The sequence below is a fragment of the Solea senegalensis genome, linkage group LG3, assembly GCF_019176455.1.
Source record: "Solea senegalensis isolate Sse05_10M linkage group LG3, IFAPA_SoseM_1, whole genome shotgun sequence".
Lineage (NCBI taxonomy): Eukaryota > Metazoa > Chordata > Actinopteri > Pleuronectiformes > Soleidae > Solea > Solea senegalensis.
Genome location: NC_058023.1, coordinates 1,444,525 through 1,464,568, shown reverse-complemented (window position 1 = coordinate 1,464,568; position 20,044 = coordinate 1,444,525). Strand labels below are relative to the sequence as shown.

The 20,044-nt window shown below is 43.9% G+C and overlaps 2 protein-coding genes across 2 annotated transcripts; both read right to left on the bottom strand.

Moving 5' to 3' along the window:
- Positions 1–137: 137 nt before the first annotated feature.
- Positions 138–8,121, bottom strand: LOC122766322 (lecithin retinol acyltransferase-like). Its single transcript, XM_044021090.1, has 3 exons — positions 8,059–8,121; positions 1,747–2,443; positions 138–665 (listed from the first exon to the last, which is right to left on the bottom strand). The coding sequence occupies exons 2-3, from the start codon at positions 2,299–2,301 to the stop codon at positions 513–515; spliced, it is 708 nt and encodes a 235-aa protein (XP_043877025.1). The 5' UTR covers positions 2,302–2,443; positions 8,059–8,121; the 3' UTR covers positions 138–512.
- On the bottom strand, positions 4,332–19,628 carry LOC122766305. The gene is made up of 19 exons (XM_044021062.1): positions 19,282–19,628; positions 18,344–18,444; positions 18,106–18,175; positions 17,610–17,740; positions 17,445–17,536; positions 17,044–17,143; positions 16,694–16,737; positions 16,301–16,378; positions 16,024–16,220; positions 15,065–15,129; positions 14,880–14,986; positions 14,693–14,795; positions 14,320–14,419; positions 13,938–14,029; positions 13,566–13,674; positions 11,387–11,470; positions 11,174–11,291; positions 9,944–10,034; positions 4,332–8,195 (listed from the first exon to the last, which is right to left on the bottom strand). The coding sequence occupies exons 1-19, from the start codon at positions 19,526–19,528 to the stop codon at positions 8,121–8,123; spliced, it is 2,004 nt and encodes a 667-aa protein (XP_043876997.1). The 5' UTR covers positions 19,529–19,628; the 3' UTR covers positions 4,332–8,120.
- Between the last annotated feature and the right edge of the window lie 416 nt (positions 19,629–20,044).

Here is a 20,044-nt window from a genome sequence, read left to right as displayed (position 1 = left end):
AAAATCTAAAGTTTAAATTGTTTCCTCTCCAGACTAAATGTTTAAGAACTTTTGTTGAATCATTTTTGACTGAACCTGTAAGAGAATTTTCAAAATAAAAGTCAATGCTGGCTCTGACATTTTTTTTTTTATTTACAATAAAACATTATAAAGTGTTACAGTGTTGTAAAAAAACAAAAATAACTTCCTGTACAAACGTTAGAAACAAACAGGTGTGAAAATAAATCTACACATATTTACACAAGAGCTTCAGGAACAGGAAAGAGTTGATTTTCTTCTTCTTTCTGAGTCGTTTTTCCTCAGTGATTCTCGCCTCAGAGTGATTATTACTGAAGGATTTTTGGTGACAGTTTTGAGACTTTAAATGGTTTAAATGGTTCGTTTTTTCTCCTTTCCTGTCAAACACATTTCATTCTCAGGGTTTCAAGTGTTTCGCAGACGACTCCCACGTTTACGTTGGTCTTACAAAGTTTAAAAGCGGCGGCTTGGCGTCCCGGCTCGTGTTTGCGCTCCTAGCTCGCCATCCACAGGGTGAAGGGGACGAGGAGGGTGGGGACGGCGGTGCCAGGGGACACGCCCACACAGAGCATGGACAGGAGGCCCAGCAGCGCCGCCAAGAGGACGTTACGCTGGTCCCGGATCAGAGACTTCAGCCACTCACAAAACTGGAGGAAACAAAGACAAACAAAAAACCAACAATTATTATTATTATTTATGCATAAATTAAATTCTACTATGTCTTAAGAACACGTTCACATCTTTATCTCACTGTTAGGACACTGACACTTACAGTTTGTAAACCACTCACTCTCCCACAGTGAGTGATTTTAGCTCACAGGGACACAGTGTTGTTATCAAATGGTATGCTAACAGTGGCTAGCGCTAACTTTACGGTACGACTTGAAATGTGATCAACTCGTCTGTGATGTCATCGACCTCCGGAGTTAAATCGGTAAACACGCTAGCGATAGCATTAGCGACAGTATACTGAAAATGTTGGGGGGGAAAAGCAACACAAAGTTTGTTTTGTTGCTAACGTTGTTTCCTGAAAAATTGCGATTTTAAACAACAACACGTTCCTCAGTCCTTTGAATTTAAGTTGTTTTCAAATCAAAACAATGATGGACTTTTCTGGGGGGTTTTAGTGTTGACTTAAAGGAACATGGACGTGAGCAGGAGTCGCCACTGCCTTCATCATCATCATCAGCATCAGCAGCAGCAGCAGCAGCAGCTCGTGGTTTCTGGCAGCAGGCTCCTGACTGAATGCAGCTCTTGTTCTCCGGACTTTTCCGAGCAGCGAGCCACATTTTCCTCTCGACTCAGGAGGAGCTTGTGTTTTTAACCTTTGGACTCTTGGCGGATTTAAATCCACGCCACTGATCACTAACAGAGCTGAGAAATAATGCTGAGTCAGCGTCCAGCAAATATATGATGACTCATCTCAGGATGAACATCACGAGAAATATTAGTATTTTGAGTGAAAAATACAATTATCTAAGCTAACTAGCATCTATATATGCAGAACCACAACAGAACATTAACCTGAAAAAAGCCCTTAAAGGAGTGAGCTGCCAAAATGTCCTTGTGCCCTTAAGTTTAAGTGTTTTTGGTCCTCACAAAGAAGAAGAACTTAGAAGAACCTTAACCTTAACCCTTAACTTAACCCTAACCGAGGTTTTAAAGTGTTGGTCCTCACAAAGATACTCATACAAGAACACACACCACACATGCACGCGCGCCTCTCACCTGGTCGGTCTGCAGGCTCTGCGCGCTCCCGTAGCGGCAGAAGGTGACAAAGTGCTCGCAGTTGTTCCACAGCAGGCTGTAGGACACGGACCCCACGAGCCGCTCTGCCCGCTGCGCCACCTCCTCCGCGCCCAGCGGGCCGCGCGGCACCGCGCGGTCCATGGCGTTCAGCAGGATCGCGGCTCCGTACGCGAAGTCCTCCACGGAGTCCACGCGGATGCTCGCGCGCTTGGAGAGCACGCCGAGCAGCAGGCGCGTGTTCGTGACCATGCGCTGGATCTGCCGCCGGTCCGCGGTCAGCACCGGCAGGATGTCCGGGATCAGGTGCGCTACACGGTTGTCACCCAGGTAGATGCCGAAGTGCGTGAAGAGCGTCCGCGGGACCTCCAGCAGGTCTCCACGCTGGAACCTCTGCGGTTCATCCCTCTCCGGGCGCCTGTTGAGCGGCGGCGGTGGCTCCGTGCGCTCTCTGCGCAGAGGAGGAACCAGGCTGGAGAGTTTGATGTGCGCGAGGAGGAAGAGTCTCTCCAGCAGGAACGTGAGCGTGTCCAACATGACTGCGCGCGTGTCTCACTGTCGCTGTCCTCTGAAGATCTGAGCTGCTGAGGAGACACACGGTCCTCCTCCATCCACACACTGAGGAGGAGGAGGAGGACCGCGTGACGTCACAGAGACAGACCGGGGTCCTCTGAAGACACTAGCAGAAGTCAAGACAGACAGGTAAACTGTGTGATTAAAGGGACAGTTCATGTGAAAATACAGTTGACAGCCACCAGGGACGTTGTCTTTGAGAACACGTTCATGTCTTTATCTCACTGTGAGATGGACTGAAGTTTGTCACTCACTCTCCCACACCAAAGCCCATAGAGAAAATCAGTGATTTTAGCTGCTGGTCTACTGCTGCCTCGTGTGGTTAGTTTGCGTCACTGGTGGTAATCCAAATGAAGACTTTCAAATGCCGAATTGACTAAATGAGGGATTTGAACTTAGTGATGGAGGCAGCAGTGGATCAACAACTCCTGTGTGTTGTGATGTTAAAATCGCTGATTTTCTCAATGGGCTTTGGTGTGGGAGAGCCAGCAGTGGTTTACTCATTAAAACATATCATTCCTTACTTTTACTTCCAATATATTTGATCATCTTCTTCTTCCTGTAGAATCAGATGTTGTTGTTTTTTAATATTACAGTTTTTGTGGTTTATTTGAAAACAAATGTAACAAAAACTTGAGAATATTTTGTGGGACTTTTATTTTAATAGGCTCAAATCCAATAGTAGTTTTGTGTAAGAATTGATAAATATTTACATAAAAGCTAAAAGTTGACTTGTGGTGTTCCACAAGGCTCAAGTTTAGGCCCCCCCACAATTTAACCACATTTTTTCCTTTGCTTTGTTTTGTTTTCTTGTTTAAAAAAAAAAAGGTTTCTTTGAAACGCAGACATTTTGTTACCAGGGCTGAAGTAGCAACTTTTCCACTGAATCACAAACACTAGGGCATGATGGGTAATTGAATTCAACTGAGGACAGTCACACTCATTCATCCCTCTGCTTTTCTTCCTTGACAGAGAAGAAAGGGATTTTTATGAGATTAGGGGTGGATTATGAACACACACACACAGCCTCAGAGTTGAATGACTGGAGGAGATTTGGCTCCCGAATGTGGTGATGTGACCCCAACTGAGCTGTAGGAGGAAGGTGAATGGAGCCGTGTGTGTGTGTTACCCTGGTGCTAATGCTCTCCAGCAGTGTGGGAATGTTTAAAGTGATTAAACATGCGTCATCACCATTATTCTTCCTTTTCCTGTTGAATTAGCACTTTTTTACATCAGGGTTTTTACCAACAATTGAAAAACATTTAAAAAAAAAATGTTAGCATGACCTCTAGCTTACACAAACACAAAAGTAAACAAAAAACATGAACTACCCCTTTAAAGCTGCTACTTAGCAGTTAGCATGCTAACTTCGGTTTTTAAATAGAAGTGAATCAGCCTGGTCAAACTAACGCTAACATTAGCCATGCAGTGAATGTGCACTCGTTTAAGCTAACAGAGTGATTTAGCGCTAAGAGTGTGTCCCCAGTTGGACGGAGAGCGCGCTTCACCATTCGTCTTCCTGTCACCGTGCGACACGTAAAGACGCAGCGTTGGGAAGCAGGCGGAGGGCTTTTGTTAGTGTCGCACTGTGGAGCACGGCGCTAACAAAAGTCCTCCGCCCGCTTCTCGACGACGAGGAAAAAGGGGACGCAATTTATCTTCCTGTGTCTGAAATGACAAGAGACTGAGAGACAAAGACGACGACGTGAAGACAAATGACTCGGAAGACACACACACTTGTTCCCATGACGTGTGTGTGTGTGATGAATGTTAATTGTTGTGTTTGTGGGAAACAAGTTCTCAAAAAATGGTTTGAAAATTTCTTTCAAATTTGTATCCCTAAAACAACAAATAAATGATTTGAATTTTAAAAAATGATGTTTCATTTCATACGGGTATTAAAAAAAAAAAAGTGTTTGTTTGTATATACAACTTTTGTTCTACTAAAGACACAGAGGAAGCGAACAACGCACATAAACACACAAAGTAATCAGTAATTGTACAAATATCTTTAATCTCTTCATTTTAGAATTTACAATATTACACACTGAGTTCGTCCTGTTTTAATGCTTTTAGTGGTAAACTTATTTAATGACAACCTCTCTGATTCTATATGTTGTTTTAAAAAGAAAGAAAAGAAAAAGGAGGCAAATGAACTCCACGGTGTACATGTGGGTCCACAGTAAGGCTTTGGGGTTTAAATCACGTCACATCCTGAGGAAAAACTGTACCTTTTAAATGTTTTGATCTTGTCACAATTGAATTAGTCGGAGATGCAGGAATTAGTTTGTGAACTCACCACAGGTTTGTTTAACTGTTTTTAAAGGGCTGGTGTTCCACAAGGCTCAACTCTGGGACCGTCACCTTTTTTCTTTATACATTTTTACACAGATCTGAACGACGACTGGACGGATTAGTGTGAACTTTGACACCAAGGTTTAATATATTTTCTGCATCCCACAAGGCTCACCATTGCAACAACCATGAAATGTGGCTCAGGCTGTCACAGTAATTCCTTAAAAATGAAAGAACAGAGGATCCGTCCTGCTCCGTAATTTGGCAACATTTTCTTTTTTTTTTTACATTTTCTGTTTAGCAACTGTCAAAAAAAGAGAAAAAAAAGATCTGGCGTTCCACAAGGCTCAATTCATGTATCAAAGCTTTTTTTCCCCTATTTTAAAACAATCCATGTGGATATGCGTGAAAAATTGTCACTGATGTTTATTATATTTTCTGTGATATGATATCAGACTTTGACGAGGATTTGTTCGACTGCATTTTTGTGCAACTTGGGAAAAAACTTAAGACAAAGGAAAAAATTATGTGGGGTTCCACAAGGCTCGATTCTGGGGCTATTACCTTTTTACACAGATCTGAACGATGACTGGACAGATTAGCGTGAAATTTGACACCAATGTTAATTACATTTTCTGTGATATGATATCAGAGTTTGACAAGATATGTTCGACTGCAACTTGGAAAAAAAAGAAACTGATTTGGTTGCACCGATGTTCATAATAATAATAATGAAAAAGAACAGATGCATCGTCACGGCTTCTTTGCGTAACTTGAATAAATGCTTGTTTTTTCTTTTTGATTAAAAAAATATGAGATTTTTTTTTACATATTTGGTCCAAATCTCAACAACTAAAAAATACTTTTAGGATTTTTTTTTAATCCTAAAAATTACGAATTAATACAAATGGTCTCAAAAAATACAAATGGGATTTGCACAATTGTAGGTCAATTTGTTTTGAATTTACAAACCAGATATTACTCTGGGGTGCCTCAGGGTACAAATCTGGGAACCATTTTTTTTGTTTTTCTTAAGCATTTCAGAGACTTTTAATGACTAAAGTGTTGACGACAATAATGTCGCCACAAACAAATGTGTTAGACAACAACACATATTTAAATAATTCTTTTTTGCGTTGTTCCATCATGACAAAGCATTTCTGTAAATAATTAGGGAAAATATTTTGTGGGAATCTTCGCAGGATGTGCTGGACACATGTGAATCTTCTCATTTGTGTATTTCCATGTAAAAATGATAACAAAACAAAAACGGTGACGTCATTTCTTTCAATTTGGGGTTCCGAAGAAAACTTTGCAGCATCGACAAATGGGTGAGATTTGTAAAAACCCGACGTTTTACAGTTACAAACTCACACAGCTCTGTTTTCAATTTTGTCACTTTTTCAATTTTTGTGCGTTCTTGTTCTCACGAGTCTTTGAACGTCTCTTAAAAAGAAAAACTCTTGTTTATTTATTGTTTCGGGGAAGGCGACTGATGTGGTTCCCGTTTTTCGTCTGGATTTAATTGTTTGACGAAAAAGTTTGTGTCAAAAGTTCAACAAAAAACAGAGTCCGCACGTCTAAATGAGGGGAGGATAAAAGACAAGAAAGAGAGCAAGAAAGACGACTTTCTGGGGGAAATAATTGGAGGAGGAGACGAGTTTTTCGTCCCTGACAGAAGCTGCTGAGCGTCTGCAGCTTCAGCCTGTTTGTAATTAGAGACAAACAGACTCGAGGCCACGGAGTCGGGGTTTGGTGGAACATTCCTGCGGAACGTCGGAGCCTGGTCGTGTCGAGGTGAACGGGGAGGGGGAGGGGGGAGGAGAAAGGAGTCCGTTCAACCTGCGACTGCCGAGCCCGCGTCTCCTGATAATCTGACCACGACGGAGCGGAAACTGTGGGGGAAACCCAAACCACCACTCTCTTTCTGAGGGAGGTCAGAGGTCAGAGGTGGTTCCCCCTGAAGCGAGTGAAGGAAGGAGTTCAATTCCAGATTCTGACCGTGTGACGCACAGCGGAAACGAAGACGTCGCCCGACACACTCAGCACGTCGCAGAGGAAGCGGGAAACCGCTAAGTAGATGTTAGCAGTTCTTCACGATGTGATGAAAAAGGACGTTTGTCAACGCAAACAAAACCTCGCAATCAAATACGAACAAAATAACGAGCAGAAGACAAAGCGGCCAGAACTTTTAATGCAAGTGTGTGGTCATCCCGACGCTGTAGCTTCTGCTGATCCACACTAAAACACAAAACTGCAGAACACACAACCCCGCGGTTTCCAAAATAAAAGTTTTAGTTTCTGCACGCCCACACTAAGACACAAAACTGCATTTTGCAAAATAAGTTTGTTTCTGTGCATCCAGGCTAAAACACAAATACGCTATTTTCAAAATAAAAGTTTCTGTGCATCCACACTAAAATATAACCACACAGTTTTCAAAATAAAAGTTTCAGTTTCTGTGCATCCATACTAAAGCACACCACACAGTTTTCAAAAGTTTCTATATGGCCACACTAAAAGGCAAACCTTGAGTTTTCAAAATAAAGGTGTCAGTTTATGTTCATCCACACTAACATTAGTTTTTCAAAGTTAAAGTCTGTTCCTGTACATGCCCACTAATACACAACTGCAGTTTTCAAAATAAAAGTATAATTTTCTGTGAATCCACGCCAAAGCACAGCCCTGTGGTTTTCAAAATAAATCCTGTGCAACCCACCGATACGCAACAATATCGTTTAGAAAGTTTCTGTTCAACCAAACAAAAATACAACCACGTTCTTTTCAAAATAAAGGTCTCACTTTGTTCACAAGACTTTAAACTAAAACAGGAGCAGCAGAGATGTTTCCAGGCATCACCATAGCAACCAGCGAGGACTTTTCAAAGTAAAAACCGGGCAGAAGCTGAGGTGTGTGAGTGTGTGATTTCATTGAGCCGACAGTTTCACCTCCTCCTCTGTGTCTGTTTCCAGTCGAGGTTGAATGAGCCTCTTTCTTACTCTCAAACATCTGGAGGTTAACAGAGGAAGTGGGTGACGACAGTTGTTCTGGTGAACCACCAAAACCCTCCTGTTTGACCGCAGAGCCGCTCAGAGCGCTTGTTGTTTCCAGATCGTAGACGAACATACGCTCAGACTTTCCTCATAAAGGTTATTTATGTTTTTTTTCTTTTTTAAACTGACAGTTTCCTGGATGCAGCCCCTCTTGTTTTTTGGGTTGTGGTTAAATCCTGTGAGTCTGTGCCAAATCTCATGTGTTGTGCAGATCATAAAGGCTTTGCTATGAGTGAGTGGGTGAGTGAGTGAGTGAAGGGGTGAGTGGTGTGAACTTGACTTGTCCCACTTAAACAGTATAATGTGTTTCCCGTTGTTTGGCTTATTTTCCCTCGTACAGTACGTGACACCGCGAGTGACGGAGGTTTCTCACGTTCGTCTCCAGAACGCTCCCCGCACCGAGGCGTTCTCTGTCCGCCCCCCCCTCCCGGCGTCTCAGTCCACCAGGGATTTGAGGTCGGGCAGTCCTCGCAGCTTCACGTCCAGCAGCATCTGACCAAAGGACTTACCCTGAGAAAAGACGACAAAAGGAGGCTTATTCTCTGTGAAAACTGGAAAAAAAAAACCTGATTCAGCTTAGTCTGCTTACGTCCATCATATCTAAAAACAGAATTTTCCACCAGGAAACTGAAGTTTGTTAAAAACTCACTCTCCCACACCAAAGCCCATAGAGAAAATCAGTGATTTTAACATCACAGCACACAGGAGTTGTTGATCCACTGCTGCAGCAGAGCAGCAGTAGCTCCTGTGTCCACGCCAGCTGAAATCACTGATTTTCTCTGTGGACTTTGGTGTGGGAGAGTGAGTGGTTTATAAACGTCTTAGCTCAGTCCAAACAGCTACACTTTAAAGAGAAAAGAAATACCATAACTTTCACTTTAAATCAGAACATGTGTGTTTCCACCTTCATGTGTTTGAATTAACACATTCTGCATGTTTGACCTTCATAGCCTGGATGTAAAGTGTGTGTGTTGGCACATTGTGAGTGTGTGTGTGTGTGTGTGTGTGTGTGTGTGTGTGTGAGTCTTTGATGTGCTGTGGATTCCAGTGAGGCGGTAAAAACTTTACAGGAAGAGAAATAAAGACGACGTGTCAAAGGGGAGACAGGACGTGACACTGTAAAAAGAAACCCGTCCACACTGACACACTGACCTGAGACCACACGTCACATGACACGTCACATCACCATTCAGGTGTAAACGATTCTAAAATAAATGCCTCGGTTTCTGTTTGTCCACATTAAAACACAACCCTGCAGTTTTCAAAATAAAAGATTTTCCTGCTAATTTACACTAAAGCACTATCCAACAGTTTTCAAAATAAAAGCTTCAGCATCTGGTCATCCACTCTTAAACACAACCCACCAAAATAAAAGTTTCAGTTTGACGACTTTTAAAATAAAAGATTTTCTACTTATTTTTGGTAAAACACTAGCCTACAGTTTTCAAAAATAAAAGTTTCAGTTTGTGTTTGTCCACACTAAAACATAACCCTACAGTTTTCAAAATAAAAAAATATATAGTTTTTTAAATATTTCTTTGTTGTTTCACACAAACATCGAGTTTATTTAAAGGTCAAACGTTCTCAGGGGTCGTCTGAACGCTGGGAAAAACAGAATCTCTGTTTTAATGGGGTTAACGATGTCCGCGAGCAGCCACAGCGTGTTCCTGCTGCTGCCGCATGACGGCAAAACAAGGCGTTTCCTCCGGATTTAGAGCGTTTTATTTTGCCCCTCAGGCTGTGAAGCGACCGCGCTCATCAACCACACCTCTGTTTCTATGACTACGCTCTTTATTCTTACATTTATGTAACTGTGTCACATAAAACAGCATAAAGAAACTTACATTTACGCTGAATCAGGACAGCGAACGCGGCGCTATTTTCGACTTAAACACAGAAGAAGAAAGTGCTTTCAGAGCTCCGCTGACGTCTGGACATGTTCTCATTTTCTGTGGTCACGCCTGCCGTCCACACTACCTCCGTCTTTTGTTTTTTTGAGGTCCTAAATGTCAAATTTTGGAATACTGCAGATGTTACGGAGGACGTAGGTTGGGCGTGGAAAGATGCAGATTGCGCTCGTTGAAATGAAAATGAGTCGTGTGGACGGAGCCTTGAGAGCAGCCATTTTCAAACTCACATGACTTCATTATACTTGCATGAGTTAAGTTCTACTTTATTTTCTGTGAGAAACTTTTTGTTTCCGTGTTTCTTAACAGCTACCGACAGACAAACGTGTCGTGTGTGTGTGTGTGTGTTACCTGGGGGTCGCTGCGTAAGGACGCTACCCCTCCTCCACCCAGGGAATTGCGCAGGACAAAGTTGAGGCTGTGGATCCCCGGCAGAGTGTATCTGTAAAAAAACACACACACACAGAAAAATCCACCAGTTACCATGGCAACGCAATTAAAATACCACACACTTAACGACTTACAGACACAGACCTGTGCTCTGTAACGCGCCGGGCAGACTCCCGCCGGGTTAACGAGCGCAGGCCGCGGCACTAATGAAGCGTCTGTGGCGGCGCGGGGCGTGAGCGGAGACGCAGGTCGGTGAGCTTCACGACCTCCGCCTCATCGTTACGCTAATCACTAACACGCGCTGATTCAGCGCTCAGACACGTCTGCCGGCGGCGCAACACACATGTTTGCCCACAATCCTCGGCACGCCGTACCTGCAGCTGCTTCGCCATGAAGCTGCTCACGTCGAGAAAGTCTACCAAGCAGCGTCCACGTGTGGTTAGAGGCGGTAATTACAGGCTCAGAGAACAGGAAAATATAAAAGATATAGAGATAAAATAAATAAATAAATGTATACCACACACACATTTACATATTAAAGGGACAGGTTAGGATTTTCAAAGTGTCGTTACTGAGAATTTGAAGTTTTTAAAGTCTCTCACTCTCCCACACCAAAGCCCATAGAGAAAATCAGTGATTTTAGCTCTCGGGGACACAGGAGCTGCTGGTCTACTGCTGCCGTGTGTGGTCAGTTTGTGTCACTGAGGTCAATCTGAACAAAGAATTTCACCGAACACCGAACTCACAGAATAAGACATTTGAACTGAGTGATGGAGGCAGCAGTGGATCAACAGCTCCTGTGTGCTGTGACGTTAAAATCACTGATTTTCTCTATGGGGTTTGGTGTGAGAGAGTGAGTGGAACTACACGTCTTCACCCAGAGCTTCTCAAGCACCATTTGTCCTTCATTTTGTTCATGTTCCTGAACTGAAACAAGGGCACCTGGAATCTATTCAAGGTCTCCTTTTTAAAAACCTGATCCAGGCACTTTGGAGAACCAAAACAACCTCAAGAACCTCCTAACGGACATCTGGAACATCCTTTAGGTGTTATGGGAGTTGTATTAACCTGCTGGTAACCAGGGCCGCAGCAGTAAAGTGTGTGAATTCTCTTAAGCATGCTGTAAAAACCCTTTCAACTACTTGCTCTCCCTGTCACACACACACACACACACACAAACATTGTGTTCACCGAGTGACGGCGTTGTCGACTCCCGGCTCGATGACGTGTGAGAAATATTCCTCCACCACAGAAGACGTCAGGTGCTTCTTCAGGTACGGGAAGAAGAGAGGATGACGAGCAACTACACCTACAAAGAAAGAGAGAGAGAGGGAGCTAGAGTTTTTGTCTCCTCTTTCCCATGTTGGAGCGCTGACAGTAACCATGGCGACCTGGTGAACTCACCGATGTTGGCAGAGTCTCCTTTGTCTCCGCTCCTGGTGAAGGCCAGCTCCTCCAGCCTGTAGCTGTGTGGTCCACTTGGCAGATCTGGACACACACCAGGAAAACAACAACAGTGGTGTTTGTTCATGCCAACACACACACGCATGCACAAACACACACACATTAAATCCAGACTAAACTTGAACTACACATCTTCAAAGTTTTGTCAGTGAGAAAATCAGTTTAAAAAACAGTTTAAAACTCAAGTTATGTGGTGAAATCCACCCTCAAGGACTTTCAAGTACCATGTGCACCACTCAAGGTCTGGAAAAGTCTTGAAGGATTATATCAACCCCCACCAAGGACCACAGAACCCCCCTCAAGGACTATCTTCACCCATCACAGACTCTTGAAATGTCTTCAATCACCATCTACAATGCTTCAAGGAACCCTGGAATGAATCAAGGACCATATGAATGCCTCAAAATAAACATATATATCCATCCAAACACACTTCAAGCACAATTCAAGCTCTTTGAGGACCGTATGAATCTTATCAAGGACCCTTGAAAACCCTCAAGGACTATTTGCACCCCTCAAGGCCTCGAAAAGGTCTTGAATGTTTATCTGCACCCCCCTCAAACCTACTCAAGGACCATTTGAGCCTCTCCAAGGACCTGCTGAATGCCTCACAGTACATTTATATCCACTCTAAGACACAGCAACCACCATTCAAGCTCTTTAAGAACCGCATGAGTCTTGTCAAGGACCCTTGAACACCCTCAAGGTCTGGAAAAGTCTTGAAGGATTATATACAACCCCCGCCCCCCCAAAGGACCATAGACTCTAGAAATGTCTTCAGTGACTACATGCAACCCTTCAAGGCACCCTGGGAATAATCAAGGATCATTAAAGCCTCTTCAATGACCTACTGAATGCCTCATATAAATGTATATCCACCCAAACACACTTCAAGCATAATTCAAGCTCTTTGAGAACCATTTAAGTCTTGTCAAGGACCCCAGAACATCCTCAAGGACTATCTGCACTTCTCAACATCTCTGAAAATGTCTTCAAGGACCATGTGTACACCCCTCAAGGCCATAGGAGTCCCGTCAAGGAAAGAAGGACTTTTTGCATCTTCCAGGAACCCTGTGACCCCTTGAAGATTCAATTAACGTCAAGAACTGGAACCACAACATCGACTCGAGGGCCACTGAGACCCCATTTAAAGAACTCACCAATGGACCTATTGCACCAGTGCCTGAACTCCTCAAGCACCATTTAAGCCCTTTCAACTGCCGCATGAGTCTTCAGGCCTCTGGAACATTCTCAAGGACCATTCAAGATCCTCGGGGAAAAAAAAACTGGAATCTCTTCACAGACGGCACAAAGCTCCTTAAGGACCCCTGGAACCTTTACAAGCACCATTTGACCAAGGCGAGGACAGTTTGAGGCCCTTTCAAAGACACACTGTTCAGAGCTAACGCGGCATTTAAAGACTCATCAGGAACGTCTCCAAGGACCCTGCTGACCTCATATCTGTGTGTGTGTGTTGTGAGGGAAGTGTGAAAGGAGGAAGAAGTGGCACAGCTTGTACTTCCCAGGAACACACACACACACACACACACATACATGTAAAGGGGTCAGGGCAACTGTCGCCCCCTGCAGGCAAACCTCAGCAACAGTCCAATAATGACTTGGCATATATTCATGTTGACTCTATAGGCAGGAGAGGGTTTCCAGGTGTCTTTGTAGCATCTCAGGGTTCTTGAATGGGGTGTGAAGGGTTCCAGGGTGCTGTGAGAAGGTTCCAGGCACCTTTGAGTGAACACATTTGGGCTTGAAAGTGTTCATAATACCAGTGGCTCAGCTCAGTCACTGTTACTAATTATTTCACTCAAGGACCTTCTCAAGAACCTGTGCTGCCCCTCCTACAACATCAAAAACCTATTTCAAGGATTTCAATTTTTTTATACCTTAAAGCCCAAACTTGTTCCCTCAAAGGTGCCTGGAACCCTTCAGACCCCATTCAAGGACCCTATTAGCTACAAAGACACCAGGACCCTGACCTGGACCTGAACCCTCAATGTCAATGACCACAGCAAAAACCTCAAGAGCCATTAAAAGCTTTCAAGGCCTACTCTATGTCTCTCCAAGGCCAGTTTGAACCACAGCAGCAGCACCTCTGTGCACTTGCCTGTGTCAGGCTCCTCCTCTGCTTGGGTGGGAGGGGCCTCCTGATCTGGTGTGTCTGGCCCCGCCTCCGAAAGCGTCTCGACCAACTCCCCGCCAACGTGAATGTCCACCTGCAACGACACGAGACGACCACACGGGTGTCCTTCATCGCGTTGAAAAAACATATATATTTGTTTAAGAGAAGTTTTCTTTCACGAAAAAGCAACTTCCTGTTAGTGCTAATGTTTGACGACAGCTGTGGAGTAACTACAAAATAATGTGTCATTTACTTTTAAAGACAAACAAATAAAACAAAATATAATGTTTTTACACAAAATCCCCGAAAATGCCAACGTTTTTTTTGGATAGTGATTGAGATGCTTTCCTCACTGACCTTCAGGTCTGATTTGGGGTGTAGGAAGAAGAAGGGCTTCAGGACAGGAGACACTCGAGGACGTCCACCCACGATGCCAGTGAGTCCAGGCGCTGAAACAGAGATGAGAGCTTTAATTCAATCTTTATTTTTGGTGTACTTCCTGACCTACATGACACAGTTCAACAGAACCATGACTCGGCAGAGTCACACTGAGGTCGTGTGTGTGTGTGTGTGTGAGAGATGAACTCATCTTCACCATAAACAAAATCTTATTCAGGAGGTCACGACGCTGCTTATCTGCAGCAGCACACACAAGCAGCATACCTCCACTGTACGTGTGTGTGTGTGTGTGTGTGTGTGTGTGTGTGTGTGTGTGTGTGTGTGTGTGTGTGTGTCGCACCCATGCCGGTCCCTGCAGGAGCAACTTCTCTGGCAAAGAGCTCCAGAGCTTTCTTCTGTTTGTGGTGGACGGCCAACCAGAGCACTGCCTCTCTACAGCCCTGCACGCACACGCACACACACACACACACACACACACACACACACACAGATTACAAATAATTGCTGACTGATCTTTAAGAACATGTTCACGTCTTTATCTCACTGTGAGACAGACTTTTCCAATAGGAAACTAAAGTTTGTGAACTGTATTCTCCTCTGCACCAAACCCCATAGAGAAGATCACTGATTTTCTCTATGGGGTTTGGTGTGGGAGAGCGAGTGCTTTACAAACTTCAGTTTCCTGTGTGTGTGTGTGTGTGTGTGTGTGTTACCTTGGTGTGAGCGTTGGGACCATAAGTGTCTTCAGTTCCAAGGACCTGGACGTTGACGGAACTGAAATCTTCTAATCCCAGCTGTTTGAACATTCTCTTTGTTCTACACACACACACAGAGAGACAAAGACACAGACATATGAAGGTTAGAGCTGTCTCTCTGTCTGTCTGTGTCTCTCTGTCTCACCGTTTGACGATGCTGTCCGCCGTCCTCCTCGCCTTCTCCGCCGCTCGCGGTCCTCCCACTGGACACACGGCCGTCGCCCTGAACCCGTCCATGTAGGTCGCACAAACCTGCACCCACACACACACACAGTTACAATAATGAAGATGACGCTGAAGACGAAGATGATGAAGATTAGGACGTTTTACCTTGTAGTCATGTGACGGAGCGAGGCCTTTCGCCCCGGTCACTCTGACGGCACCTCCCTCTACACCTGCACACACACATATACATCCAGATGAACTTTGACCTCTGTGGAGGCTGGACTCTCCATGACAGCATCCTCGGTTCACGCCCCCCCCTCGTCCCGGGGTCGTGACGCGGTCAAACGAGGACGATGGTTTTTCAACACAGGCTCAATTAAGACCGAAATATTTACACGTCCACTAACACAAGGTCAAAGGTCACAGTGGGTCCAGAACTCTCATCAACACACACGCACAGCCCTGTGGTTTTCAATATAAAAGTCTTTGTTTATGTTCAAAGACGGTGAATCACAATCTCAAAGGTTTCAAAATAAAAGTCACCACTTCTGTTTATCGACACTAAAATGCTAATCTGTTTGCAAAATAAAAGTCCTGCTTTCGGTTTTGTCTACGCTAAAACCGTTTTCAAAATAAAAGCCTCAGTTTCCATGTTAAAAACAGAGCTGCAGTGGTGAGCACAGTGTGACCTTGTGTGTTTTTTTCCACACACATTCAGCCGTTCATCACTAACACTGTTATTTATTTAGTTTAAAGTTTCATCCCATCTTTAAAAAAACACTGAATTAATGACAAACAGAGTGAAATCCAAACGTGTTATCAGCCAGCAGGAGTTCAGCGGAGGAGCGAGCGGGAAGTTTGACGAGGTCGTGCGAGGGTCAGAGGCAGCAGCGGCGGCGGCGGCGGAGGCCGTGGACGAGTGTTTAGGTTTAAATAAATCAGTTATCGCTGATAAGGAGTTTATTGGAGGTTGAGAGGAGGGCGAGCGGTTCAGACCCGGGTCAGAAAAAACATCCAGACGCGTTTGTTTAGAGGAGAGTTTCAGGGTGAAGAAAACAAGGCGGTGGTTCAGCGCGCGGTCACGGCCTCACACTGACTCTCACACTGTGTGTGTGTGTGTGTACCTGGTATCTGCTTGATGACGACGCGGCTGAAGTCACAGACGACGTCAGGCAGCAGGTAACGCCGCGGGTCGCTGATCTCGTACACCAGCTGCTCGGCGACCGTGCCGATGGAGACCAGGCCGCCGGTTTTCGGAGGTTTGGAGAGAACGAAGGCGCCGTCACTGGAACATTCCACCACCGGGAAACCCATGTTGTCCCTGAGAGAAGAAAGAAATCACAGGGATTAATTTAAGTCACGGTTTCAACTCTACAAAAGGTTTCCACTGAACGTTCTCACCAATCAGGAACTTTGTGCCAGTCAGTGAAGATCCCACCTGTGCTCTGAGCGCCACACTCGATCAGGTGACCTGCAAGACTGACACACACACACACATAATCAAATAAATATTAAACCTGAAACATGGATATTTAAACTCAAGTTTAAACCTGAAAACTACAAGAATTTCAGGATTAAACCCAGGAAAATGGATTCTGAACTTCAGGATTAAACCAAGGAACATGGGTAATAAAATGAGGTTACAGTAAAAGGGATTTGGGTGAACTGGCCCTTTAAGAGTTGAACCCATGAATGTTTTAAATTCATGTCAAAGAGAAGTGTTTTTTTTTGTTTAGTATGAATGGTATGTGTGTGTGTATGTGTGTGTGTGTGTGTGTGTGTGTGTGTGTGTACCTCCCCGCTGCAAGTAGGTCATAGTTGTGTTTCTCCCACCCAAACTGTAACAGATAAAAAAACACAGACAGAACATTCCTGAAGTTTTCTGCTACTCAACACACGCACACACATGCACACACACACACACACACACACAATATCATCCCACTTGGTGCCATTTGTTTAAAAGAAAAGAGAAGAAAAAAAAAGCTTCTCCGTCACTTCCTGCTACATGAATTCCTATGATGCCTTGCAGGACAAGGACCCAGTGAGAGATTACGATCGTTTCCTTAATCCATGTCTCGTTTTACCTTCTGTTAGAGAGAGAGAGGGAGGGAGAGGGAGAGAGAGGGGGAGAGCAAACGTACGCTGTGCATGAGCGGCCCCAGAGCGACAGCGCTGTCCACGCAACGTCCTGTCACCACGATGTCAGCGCCGAGGTCCAGACAACGCTGGATCGGAGTGGCCCTGAGGGGGGGGGGAGAGAGAGGGGGAGAGAGAGAGAGAGAGAGAGAGAGAGACTCCTGACTTGTATCCCCATAACGTAGATTATTACATTTCAGATGAAGACAGATTAAACCTGAAAACATGCACTTTTAACTTCAGGATATAGCTCCAAAACGTGGATTTTTAAATTTCAGGATTAAGACCAATAACAGTGATTTTTAAATTCAGGATTAAGCCTGAGAACATGGACTTGTAATTTCAGGATGAAGACCCAAAACATGGTCAGGATTAATCCTGTGAACGTGTGTATGTGTGTGTGTACCCGAGGTAGGCGTTCATGCTGTGGAGTGTCTTGGGTAACGGTCGTCGTCTGCCGCCGTCGTCGGCCATCTTAACTTCAGTGAAGCTGCTTCTCTGACAGGAGAATCGACACTCATCAGTTTACAAACTAAAAACATGATGATGTCAGTGGGGGGGGATGTCTCACATGGGGCATGAGGTCATCGCCAGTCACCACGGCGACTTTGAGGTCGACGCCCGCCTTCTTGATGACTTCCTGTATGGCTGCGGCGCAGGCCAGCGGGTTCACGCCTCCCGCGTTGCTCACGACACGGATACCTGCGGGGAGGAAACTGCGAGTATGTGGTTACCAGGGCAACAGCGCAGACAGACTCAAACGTCATCACCATCATCAGTAAACAAACATGTGACCAACGCTGAGTCACATGTCATGATAAAGGTTTTTAAAGTGCAAATCAGTGATTTTAGCTCATGGGGACACGGGAGTTGTTGTTCCACTGCTGCCTCCATTAGGAAGTTCAAATCAGTTATTTTTTCAATTCGGCATTAGAAATCCTTTGTTCAGATTTACCTCAGTGACACAAAGTGACCACACAAGGCAGCAGCAGACCTATTAAGGGGCTAGAATCAGTTTTCCTGCAGGGGGGCACTCAGAATAGGGTTTTTCAGTCAAAGTCACTCACCTTTCCTGTGGATGTCATTCATAAACGGAGCCAGCGCCACCTGGACGAAGTCTGGAGCGTAACCCATGTTCTACGAGTCGACAGAAAACAATACATCTGATGCAGAATAAAATGATGCAGAATTTACAAAAGAATTCCTTTGTTTTTTGTTCATTTACAGTGTAAAAAACAAAAACAGGAATCTACATGTGCCCTCTAGTGGACAAACTGTGTCTGTGCGTGTTTGTGTGAGACTCACAGGCATTTTGGATTTGGCAGCAGTGAGCAGTGACATGGTGATTTCACTGAGGTAGTCAAACACCAGGAAGTCCAGCTTCCCACTGTAGATCAACTGAGGCACTGAGGACACGGACACACACACGGGAACACACACAGGAACACACACAGGAACACACACGGGAACACACACACAGGAACACATACGGGGACACACACACACAGAGCTAGCTTTACGTGGAAAAACAATCACAACACTGCGATTTATGTGGACACTTGAACGCAACATCATGGTATACAAGGACATTTGAAAAAACATCAATATTGTGGTTTAAAAACACTTTGTCTCAACATCATGAATTAAAAGGACACTTTGACTCAATATAATGCATTAAGAGGACACTTACACCCAATATCATGAATTAAGAGGAGACTTACGCTCAATATCATGAATTAAGAGGAGACTTGCACTCAATATCATGCATTTAGAGTACACTTTGACTCAATATTATGAAATAAGGACACTTTGACTCAATATCATGAATTAAAAGGACACTTTGACTCCATATATTGAATTAAGAGGAGACTTACACTCGATATCATGAATTAATTGGACACTTACACTCAATATTATGAAATAAGAGGACACTTTGACTCAATATTATGAAATAAGAGGACACTTTGACTCAATATCATGAATTAAAACGACACTTTGACTCAATATAACGAATTAAGAGGAGACTTACACTCAATATCATGAATTAAGAGGACATTTTGATTCAATATTATGAAATAAGAGGACACTTTGACCCAATATCGTGGTTTAAGGGGACATTTTGACTTAATATTGTGGTTAAAGAGGACACTTTAAACAGAACGATGTCACGTCCATGTTAAATTGTTTTAAAAAACTTTAGCATATGCTAACCACTTAGCTCGAACATGCACTTGTCCCCGTACCTGAGGTCGCCGTGTCCCCCCAGAACCCGGAGGCACAGCCGATCCGTACCGGTGTGGTCCGGGCAGGACTCGTGTAACACCTGGACCTGGTTCGGTTGTGACGGTCCGAGCTCGAGCTCGACAGAGCAGAGGACGAACGGAGGAACAAAAAGTTTGCGTCAAAACACGAAAGACTGACGCACTTTCCCGAGTCTTTACGGCGCAACAGTCGCCTGAAGGCCGCAGGGGCGGAGCGGAGGTTAGACATCACGAATAAAGTTTATAAAAGGTGGAAAAAGAGAAAAGAATAAAAGAGGAGAAGAGAGTGAAGTTCCTCCGAACAGTTCAAGGTACACTGGTACATCCATAAAAACAGTCCGACAGGAAACACGTCGCGGAACTATTCATCGACACCCAACAATGTCAAATGTATGGAAGTGATATTACATTTAAATTAAATTAAATTAAATTAAATTAAATTAAATAATATAATATTTTCAAAGCAAAATAACGTTTAACTTTCAAAAACGTTAAACGTTTATGTATATAGATATATATATATATATATATATATATATATATATATATACACACTTATACATATATATATATACACATATATGTGTATATATACATATATATATATATATATACATATACATATATATGTATATATATAAATATTTCCAAAATTAGCATTATTTTTTAAATACAAATATTGTCTCAAACAACTTTTAGAGGCCGTATTAAAACTATACAGATTTTTTTGGGGACCAGTATTTCC